This window comes from Panicum virgatum, chromosome 8K (assembly GCF_016808335.1).
Source record: "Panicum virgatum strain AP13 chromosome 8K, P.virgatum_v5, whole genome shotgun sequence".
NCBI lineage: Eukaryota > Viridiplantae > Streptophyta > Magnoliopsida > Poales > Poaceae > Panicum > Panicum virgatum.
In genome coordinates this window covers 47,809,565-47,820,588 of record NC_053143.1, presented here as the reverse complement: position 1 = coordinate 47,820,588, position 11,024 = coordinate 47,809,565, and the positions used below count along the sequence as shown (strand labels likewise).

The following is an 11,024-nucleotide window of genomic DNA, read 5'->3' as shown; positions in this document are numbered from 1 at the left end:
CTATGCATGATCAAGGTACGGGGTTCAACTCCTCGCATCTCCAAAAAATATTTTTGTATTTATTATCTTCCATTCTATAGAAAAGATATAAAAAACATTTATTCTGCAAAGCCAAAAGAAAGTTGGGGATGTAGCACAACTGGTAGAGCGTTAATCTATGCATGATAAAGGTACGGGGTTCAACTCCTCGCATCTCCAAAAAAAAATTATTTTTGTATTTATTATCTTCCATTCAAAAGATATAAAAAAATTTATTCTGCAAAGCCAAAAGAAAGTTGGGGATGTAGCTCAATTGGTAGAGCGTTAATCTATGCATGATAAAGGTATAGGGTTCAACTCCTCGCATCTCCAAAAAAAAATATTTTTTCATTTGTTATCTTCCATTTTATAGAAAAAATATAAAAATATTTATTCTGTAAAGCTAATAGAAAGTTGGGGATGTAGCTCAACTGGTAGAGCGTTAATCTATGCATGATAAAGGTATGGGGTTCAACTCCTCGCAACTCCAAAAAAAATTATTTTTTGTATTTATTATCTTCCATTCTATGGAAAAGATAAAAAAATATCTATTCTGCAAAGACAATAGAAAGTTGGAGATGTAGCTCAATTGGTAGAGCATTATTCTAATGGACCGGATCAAGCCCAACCTGGCGACACAGGGTCAAGAAAGCTCAGTGACGGCCGTTAAATTCAGATGCACGAGTTCTTTTCCAGAATTTAGAAGATAATTTCAAATCTAAGAGCAAAAAATGGGTCCTTCCTGCAGCATATAGAAACGTTTTGCTCTCCCTGTCTTCCATGGGATACAGACGTACAGCACGTCGTCGCTGCATGAATGCCGCATAAAAAAGAGACCATGTTCTTGTTCACGAACCAATCTTGTATGCTGATAATTCACCTGATACGGACGAATCTGCTAATCCAGATATGAGATATGGTTGCCATCTCAAACTTTCAGAACTAGGACGGATGTTTGTATTGAGTGCACTGCAACTTCCAAGTGTCTCAAACTTTCAGAATTGTGCCCGGTGTTCGTATTGAGCTGTTACTATAGAAATTAACTACCATTATTCTTAATTTTAATTCTATATTAGCAATTTATTAATCATATTTGACATGAAATGACTGTAAACTTGTAATTCATTTTAACTTAAATTTGGCTATTCGTTATTTATATTTGACATATACTATCTATTTAACTATTCGTCTTCCTAATTTTCTCCTTAGTAGCTAAACAAATCGGCTACTATTTTTTATATTTATAATTTTTAAACTTATGTATTTATTAGTTGTATTAGATATAGAGTCTTTGGTTAACTGCTAATTTCTTTGTGTTTGATCAACTTCTAGTTTTTATGTTTTTATTTCATATTTAGCTATAATAAGATGCATTGAGGGTTATTGGAGCATAACCATGAGAAATAAATATCAAGATGATGATTTGACAACTTTTATCTTATGCAATATATCTTCGTACATGCAACTAAATAACATCTCTTTTGAACCGAACTCAGAAGATACAACCAACTAAACATCACGCGCACACACACTCAGCCAGGCTAAGATAAACCTAGCTCGCAGATACGAGTCATGCCAACACATTCAGGCAACCAATCAAGCCCTAACGCGCTGCAGCTAGCACATTTTGGGTATGATTATTGGTTGTCTGTATCTAATGTGAGCCAGGCTTGCGGCATGAAGCCTACGGCTATTTGACGAGTTTATTTGGCCCGGTGCATGCAAAAAGCACCGACGAGCTTGGCTCCGCAGAAACGCAAATGAAGTCGGTCCCGACGAGCCAAAGCTCGCTGGATGCGGGGAGCTATCAACTAATGATGGTATTAAGAAAAAGATTATATTAAGCGATAGTTTGTATTTTACAAAAGTGATTAAGGTTTATTAATGTCAACTAAGAACTATTAAAATATATTTAAATACAATAAATATTATAACGACACTTGTTTACAATATTTTTTTCTCATACACCATATTCTCCACCAAACAACTTCTATTCGTAGGCTGTGTTTAGATGCGAAAAGTGAAGCTGAAAAGCACTGTAGTACTTTTCGTTTGTATGTGGTAAACATTGTCCTACCATGGGCTAACTAGGCTCAAAAAATTCATCTCGCAACGTACATCCAAACTGTGCAATAAGTTGTTTTATTTATCCACATTTAGTGTTCTATGCATGTGTCATTTGCTATATTTAATGTTTCGATGTGATTTCGGTGTGACGGAAAGTTTGGATAAACTAAATACAACCGTAGTCTGACTGAACCAATACAGATAGCTAATCAAACTGTTAATGCGTAAGCTGAGGCTCCCGGATACGAGCCACCAACCAGTCAGTCCTTGGCTGCTAGTACTATTTTTGTGCGAGCGGCTGTCACCGGCACTGTCAGCCCGTGCAGTAGACAGCAGCAGAGTACGGAGCACGAGTAGTTAACTGGGGCGGCCCAGCTACCTATAAATTCTGCCACGTGCGACGCCGGCCGTCCGCAGTGGTGGTGGAGAAATAGCTAGCTGACCTGGCGCTGTGAAGAAAAATTACAACGGCATGATTTACAAAGCAGGTACTCATGACTTTGGGCAGGCCATGGTTCTGCTCCTGTCTTGGCCATGTTTAGATTTTTACCTGTAAACTCTATAAACACAAAAAAAACATCACATCGAATATTTTGACATATGTATGAAATACTAAATGAAGTCTATGCTATAGTAATCATCTATTAATTATGGATTAATTATGAATTAATTAGCATCATTAGATTCGTCTCGTGATTTACAATCCATCTGTGCAAAAAGTTTTATAAATAGACTTCATTTAGTACTTTAAATTAGTAAAATTCCATCGTAAAATTTTTACATGTAAACAACTAAACACGCGGCGATTTCTCCGTCGCTAGCTAGTATTCTCTTTCCTCCTTTTATGCTTCCACGTCAGATCACTGTCCTAGTCAGCAGTCAAATAGCTAGCTGAAATCGACTTGTTGCAGACGCCCTCAGCAAGAATCTTTCTTTTCGCGACGCGCACGCATGCACAAGCATCCTCTGACATGTGGGGCCGGAAGGGTGCTTGCGGACTACGAGGTGGTCAACGGACCTACTAATGGAGAGTATTTAGCTACAGCGACTGGTCATGTGCTGGCACAGAACACCGATTTTGCCCGAGCTTAATTTGAGGCAGTTGTGTGTCAAATTTAGAGTGCGTTTAGCAGAGCTTTCAAAGCTGACTCTATTAAATCTAGCAGGAGCTCCGCTAAATAGTTTTCCAGCGAGAAAATGGTTCTCTATTGATTCTATGAAGTAGTTCTGTAAGACAAACTAAGACGCTAAGAACTAGATTCTCCTTATTCTATAAAGTGATTCTCCATTCTAATTTTAAAAATTTATGCTAGAGAATAAAACTTACCAATTGAGGAGATAGAGTTCAGAACGAAGTTATTCGGGATAGGGTCGGAGTGGCACCAATTGAGGAGAAACTTACCCAGCATCGGCTGAGATGGTTTGGACATGTCCAACGAAGACCTCTTGAGGCGCCGGTGCGTAATGGGGTTCTTGAGCGGGTCGATAATGTAAAGAGGGGTAGAGGTAGACCTAAACTGACGTGGGATGAGTCGGTTAAGAGAGACCTTAAGAATTAGAATATTTCTAAAGAAATAGATTTGGATAGGAGCGCTTGGAGACTAGCTATTAATCTGCCCCAACCTTGAACTTATTTCTTTCGGGTTTCATCTCTAGCCTACCCCAACTTGTTTGGGAAAAAAAGGCTATGTTGTTGTTGTTGTATGCTAGAGAATAAAAAAGAATCACTTTCAAGCCATTGAATTCGTAGTATTATATAATCAACTTCCATAGAGAATCAGAATGATATGAAACTCTGCCAAACATGCTCTTCCTCTTCTGGGAAGGATAAGGATGAACCTCGTCAAGTTATCTAGGAGTAACCGAATAAGTTTTGATTTTTTTCTTGTGACCTTGTCTCATCACGACATTGATTTACCTCATGAGCCACCCTCTAACTGAAAACCAATGCTTACATTACATGAACACGTCAAAGAAGAGCCAAATTGAGACTTTTTAGATGTGACCAACATTTCGCTTCCACCCGTCTTACGGGATCTGTTTCTCCATTTTTGCCATGCTTCCAAGCGAAACAAAAAAGGAGAAAAAAAAAAGGCATGCACAACCACAACTTTTTCTCACTTTTTCTTTTTTTACAGTGCTCGGAAGGACGAGGAGGAGGAGGTCAGGAGGTTCACATGGAGTCATGAGTTTCACCTTTTGAAACAAGTGTGGGCTGCTCACTGTCGCGGTCGCACACACCACGACGGTGCTCTGCTTGCCTGCTCTGCACTCCATCCATCACTCATCAGCCAAACAGTGCTACCGTAACTCCGAAACCATGAACCTGTGAAAGGACAGGTTTGCCCCCTTCCTCCCCTTCTTTCTTGGCATTTCTCTCTCCCAAGTAATTTTCTCAATACCCGCAAAAAAAATAATTTCCTCATTTTGTCTTCATTTCGTGAGGAAGAACCGTGAAAACTTGTGACACGCGATAGACTTCACGCTACAGAAAATGTAAAATTTGGTACTTTTCGCACAACTGTTCACATGTTTTCTTTTCTTTAGTGAGTTCATGTTATTCGCTAACCATGTTAATAGGATGTTCTTGTGAACAATTTGTCAATGAAAATAGACCATTCCCGGCTTCCTGCCCACTCATTATATTTTCTCATGGCATGCTCACGTGTCACGGCACCTCCCCTTTGCTTCTCGAAAGCATGATGTCATGAGGCTGCTACGTTGAGATGCACTTCGAGTCGAGGATAATGCCATACTATCAAAAGGTAGTACAACTTACCTTTTCTTTCCCCTCATGATGTATCGAGCATAAGAAATTAATCTAGTTCTGCCATTTAACACTACATTGCAAGATATTAGAAAGGTTGGAGTATAAACATTGGCTAAGAAAAACCATTGAAATGCAGACGGTGAGATGCGTTGCCTTGTACGCTAAAACAAATCATAACTTCTTAATAAAATATTTGCATTGCACACTCTCGAAAAATTAGCCAATAGTAATACAGATTGATGAACATAAGCTATTGGGGACGTGTAGTAGGGTAGAAGAGAGCTTGCACGGAAAATAAAGGGCAAAAAGAAGTATTTCAAAAAAAGGCAAAAAAAAAATGAGACAGTAGGTGGACCGTGCTTTTCACATAGTCACAACAAAAAATGAATTCAGCTCAAATTGCCAACATATCTCCTTGTCTGACTAGAAACTTCCAAGAACGTATTAATAATATCTACTACCAACATTTTCAATAACCCATCAATACCATCGTTCCAGTCCAGGGTACATTTGTCTCGTTTTCGACCGGCGAGGGCAAACCGGTAATTGGCCCTCTCACCCCTTTTCTTCCCTTTCCTTCCTTTCCTATTCTCAGGCACTCGTACCAAGTTGTTGAGTACTCTGCAGCAAAATTTCTTCCAACTCCCGGCAGTCGTTCGTACCATAACTCCATAAGCCCCTCCGCCTCTTCAACCAGCTCCAGAACCCTCGAAAGGCAAGCGACGAAGGCAAGATACGCCCACCCACCGGCTCCGGCGATGCAGCAGCAGATGCCCATGCAGCCGGCGCCCGCCGGCGCCGCGGCGGCGGCGCCCCCGGCGGCCGGCATCACCACCGAGCAGATCCAAAAGGTGCGAGCCGCGCCCCCCTCCCTGCTAGGGTTTGCCGCGCCCGAGAAGGATGATTTTTTTTTTCAGGCTGCTGGGGGTTGGTTCGATCAAAGATTGGATCTTTCCGCGCTGTTGTTTAGGGCGGGGTTGGGCGCTCTTGTTCTTTTCCTGTTCTGGGGGGTAATCGCAGATTCCTCGGCTTAGTGCTTTTTGGTCAATCGGTGAGTAACGCAACAGTAGGTTGGTGGCGTGTTTCGGGCGTTTGGAGGCGGGAGAGCCACATGCGCACAATCGAGGGTGAATTAGGCCAGCGCAATAGGAGGCGGAAGGGGAGTGGAGGCTAGCTACCTGTTCAAAAGCATTGGACTTTCTGTGAAGGTCATGGGTGGCCGTACCGTCAATAGAGAGCGTGAGTGTGCTTTGGCGGCTCAATGCATAGGGAAACTTCCCGGCTTGAGGCTCTGGTCATATGGGGCTGAAGGTGCGGCAGACACCTTGCCGTCGCATGCTCTGCGGTTGTAAGTCGGGGCGTCATTGAAGGGCCTTTTTTTTTGGTGTGTGTGGCACCATGCTCCGGCTGCCATACAGCAGCCACCTGCGGTACACTGCCAGGCGGCGAGCTCATTGCTCGTCTTGTTGGGTGATAGTGCATTAGCCAATGTTTATTGGTTGGCTGTGCCATTTTGTTTGCAGACCGACCATGGCTCTTTGCCATGGAATGTGGCTTGCATCTCTGTATTTGGAGAATTTTATTTTTTTTGTGCAATGGCACTGCAATGTGCCATTCAAATATCAATTTTGAATTTTTGGCAAAGGCCAAATGTTCAGTGGCACCATACCAATTTTGAATTTTTGGTGAAGGCAAACTGTGCTGCAACAGCACTGCAATGTGCCACTGAAATATCAATTTTGAATTTTTGGCAACGACCAAATGAGCAACGGCAACATGCTTGATGTTTGAATGTCAATTTTGATTTTTTGGCAAAGGCCAAGTGTGGCCACTGGCCAGCCCTATGCAATGCTGCAGTCGGCAGAGGCTCTCAGCCTGTGCTTACAGTTGCCCTATAGTGAAGCAGTTTGTCGTGGGCTTTTTAGGGTCCCCACAGCCGGGTGGCGGAACGCACCCGCCTAATCCCAGAGGGGGTGTACTCGGGATTGCGCGAAGCGATTAGGCCTATCTAGCTTGGGGGCAAGAACACAAGAACACGCGAGGATTTTAGAGTGGTTCGGGCCGCTGGAGCGTAATACCTTACATCCACTTGAGAGTAGTATTGCTCTAGTGTCGGTGAATGAGTCTATCCTCTGCCTTCCAGTCCCCTTTCGGACCTCCCCTTTCTCAAACGGGCGTCTCCCTTTTATAGAGCAAGGAGGACGCGTACACAGGTGTCGGACCCCGACAGGTGGGCCCAACAAGGATGTATATTTTACTAGATAGTAGTGGTGCTATAGTGATGGAGAATCTCTAGCCGGATACACTTCATCGTCCTGTAGACTCTCTGACCGAGGGGGGTCTTCTCCTGTCTCATCGGCGAGGCGCCCGTTGAGGCAGTGTAGGTTGCGGCGTAGACTGTTGGGTCTATCGTGTAGGTGTTATGATACTCCGTCGCCGAGTTGTCGTGTCTAACTGGTGTAGCAGACTGACGTGCGTGGCGCCAACGGCTGCACAGTGTACTTTGGTAACGCGCGATCAACAGTACAGCCTGGCGAAAGTCTCCTCGGGCTCTGCTGTGGCAGAGCGCACTTAACGCCTCCCGCATTGAATGCGGTAGGTGGTCAAGTCTTCCAGAGGAAGCTTGGCAGCCGCGCGCGTATCTGCGTCTGCAGACACACGGCGGCTCTGGACCCCCCAGGCGCGGTGTCTGTTCCCTCCCTGCCGAGGGGTCCGGATAGTATATGGGGTCCGGGACCCCGTGGGAGGTCCGGGGGCCCCGGCTGTTTTGTCTGAGTGCTCCCTTCTCCGGGACACGTGGTGACACCGGACCCGTCCCCGAGCGGGATGCGGGTCCGAGACCGTTGTCCGGTGAGATGGAGTCGGACCCCAGGGGTCCGGTTGCTCAGCTCCTTTGGGCGTAGTTACGGATAACTACGAGTCTTGACACAGCAAGAGGGGGTACCCTAGTCCAGAGGTACCGACACAGTTGATCAGCCCTGGGTCCTCCGCCTTGCAGCATGGCTTGCCAGCCTGCAGTCGCTTTTACTAGGGGAAATTGCTAAAACTCATCTGTATTGGGTGTTTGTCTAGAAAACACCCCTACAACTTCTGTCTTGCCAGTAATAACACCTGTTCTCTTCCTGTGTGTTGAGTTCCCCCCTTAAGGCTGTTGACCACATGGTATGCTGCTTGCGTCCATTCGAGCATGGTATGGTGGCTTATAGTGCATCTCTGGGACAATTCAATCTGATCTGGAACCCCCCCTGTTTATGCATTCTTCAAGAGGGACAACAAAGTGTGAGTGGAGAGTGCAAAAAATGGAGTGCTAGGTCAGGTTAAATGGTACACAGATGCCAGAAGCCACACTAGAAGTGATCATTCCATGTTAGAAGCAACACAAGCAGAACGCCATGTGATCCATGGCCTTAGTAGAGGTAAAACACCAAAGGTAGAGCTGCAGGTGTAGAATACGAAAATAGAAGTTGTGGGGGGTGTTTTGACAAATCCCCTTTCACATGTGAGTTTTAGCAATTTTCCATTTTTGCACAGTCGACGGGCGATCATTGTTCAGCAATGCTTGTCCAGTACCGTGCTTAATAATTATTTCTGAACCATAGCCCTCTGTCATGGAATGTAGCTTGCTGGATAAAATCAGCTTTGTCAGTCAGTCACCCATCCACCAATACTGTTGGCTTGTTACCCTTCTCTATGGTGACTTGGTGCCTAGCTGCATTGTGATGGCAGTGAGGCTGTCTTGGCTGTCCGCTACATGGCAAACATTGACGTACTTCACTCAGCAACTGTGGTTATCACTCCTCAGTCCTGCCGTCTTCCCCATGGTTAGGCTAGTCATGTGAAATGATACATGATGATCTGCATGGGTAGATGTGCGACCAATGGGTTCTTTGAGGCTAAATTAGGTGCATCCCTGTTGTAACTGAATTATTTGGATGGTATCCAAGTGATATGGTCTGCGCTATATAAAGTCATGAAATACATAGCTATCATACATGTAGGTCGCATTTTCTCTGGGCTGTCTTTATCTACTATTCCTCGCAATGTGGTGCAACTCACTACCCAATGCTCGGCATTAAGATACAATTAAGCTCGGCTTGCAAGAAGCCAAGTAGCCAACCACATCTGCATGGAAAAATGAATAAATCAAATGGCAAAACCTTTTGTGAACAAAATCGCTTATGTAATTCTTATACAGAAGGTAAATTGATTGCTTCATGATTATGCATAAACCTAACACTACAGTGCATGTCATCATCAGCTTTTGATATTCAATAACACTAACTGAATTTGTCTTTTGCAGTATTTGGATGAAAATAAGCAGCTTATTTTGGCCATCCTGGAAAATCAGAACTTAGGAAAGTTGGCTGAATGTGCTCAGTAAGTATCTTCCTGAACTATATAACTAATTTTACTGGTCGAAATGCATTTTGTTGGTTTTACTAGTCTCACAATAATGAACATTTAATTCATGTGTTGCTTATTTAATTCACACACTAGTGTAGCGAATTCAGGAGCCATAAGATTTGGATATCGTCAGCAAAATCTTTCCCTTATCGAAGCAATGTTAAAGATCTTAATAAATTTTACTCATCATTTATATTTAATGATGTAGGTTTGTTGAAAGTGGTTTGTTGTAAAAGCTATGAGCTTTTGATAGTTGGACTCTAGAGTTGTTCTGAAAATACAGTGCTGTATGAGTCATGGAGTTTGGACTACAATACAATCTAACCTGCATAATAATTAGGCCATATACAATGTTTTGGGTATTTTTTAACAGCAGCATCGTTTATAGTCATCTGGCAACATTGTCTTAACTCTCTGTCTCTCATGGTTATTGATTGCCCTGGTAGATGAATTATTTGTGATCTATACTTATATACTTGTAGTTACTGAAATGTTATGAGGTCAAAAATGTTGCATTGCTTATCTTTTCTATTGATGATCTACGATGTATTGTCATCATCCAGAATAAAAATTGCTTGAAATTTTAACAAGGTGGATTAGTTATGTCTGAATTTCTGATGATCTGATCCATTTGTGATGTACCTCATTTCACCCATCAATGTCTGAATTAATTCAACTGTAGGATGTCTGAAATTCTGAGTCATACTAGTTTCAGCTGTCAATTGAGAGGGATGCTTGCACATTTCTACTCCCCACCTTCTTGATGCACTGAAACTTCAGAAGGATAATTCATGCTTAACAAAATCTTCTTCATGATCGACCTGCCTATGTAAAAGCGACATGTCTCAATGGTAGTGCATTCAGGATAACGGTATCTTACATGCTCGTAACTTTCAGGTATCAAGCTCAGCTTCAAAAGAATCTCTTGTACCTGGCTGCAATTGCAGATGCCCAACCCCAACCACCACAGAACCCTGCAAGTCGCCCACAGGTTAGTAGCCCTGTTAAGTTGGTGCCATTTCACAAGCCCCACTTGCAACATTCCCTTAAAGTTTCATTTCTTTGCGAACAGATGATGCAACCTGGCATGGTACCAGGTGCAGGGCATTACATGTCCCAAGTACCAATGTTCCCGCCAAGAACACCATTAACCCCGCAACAGATGCAAGAACAGCAGCAGCAGCAACTTCAACAGCAGCAAGCACAGGCTCTTGCTTTCCCGGGACAGATGGTCATGAGACCGGCTACCATTAATGGCATGCAGCCTATGCAAGCCGACCCTGCTGCCGCCGCCAGCCTACAGCAATCAGCGCCTGTCCCTGCTGATGGGCGAGGAGGCAAGCAGGACGCAACTGCTGGGGTGAGCACAGAGCCTTCTGGCACCGAGAGCCACAAGAGCACAACCGGGGCAGATCACGATGTGGGCAGTGATGTGGCGGAGAAATCCTAAGTCAAGCAAAGAAACCAAAGGACTCTTGAGTGACTAGTAGTCCTTGCTGTGTTTTAGACATGTATCGATCCATGTAGAACAAAAAGTTTAGATTGGTTATGAATGATGTAATCTGCCCAAGATTGTTACCGCGTTCTTACATTTCTGTAGCCATTATGGAATAATTTTTACCATCCTGTTGTCTAGCGTATTTTACTATGTTTTTCCAGCTAATTAGATGGTTAAGAGTGGCTTCAGCATGTCCTTTTTACTAGTTATACTAATGCTTTTAACTGATATTTTGAGCTGAAATCAATTGCGTGGAATGCGGGTACA

At 43.4% G+C, this 11,024-nt stretch overlaps 1 protein-coding gene across 1 annotated transcript; it reads left to right on the top strand.

Annotated features, from left to right (window-relative positions):
- Positions 1-5,454: 5,454 nt before the first annotated feature.
- On the top strand, positions 5,455-10,966 carry LOC120644959 (GRF1-interacting factor 2-like). The gene is made up of 4 exons (XM_039921699.1): positions 5,455-5,706; positions 9,156-9,232; positions 10,157-10,250; positions 10,332-10,966. Exons 1-4 carry the CDS (start codon positions 5,614-5,616, stop codon positions 10,707-10,709), a joined length of 642 nt encoding a protein of 213 aa, XP_039777633.1. The 5' UTR covers positions 5,455-5,613; the 3' UTR covers positions 10,710-10,966.
- The last annotated feature ends 58 nt before the right edge of the window (positions 10,967-11,024 follow it).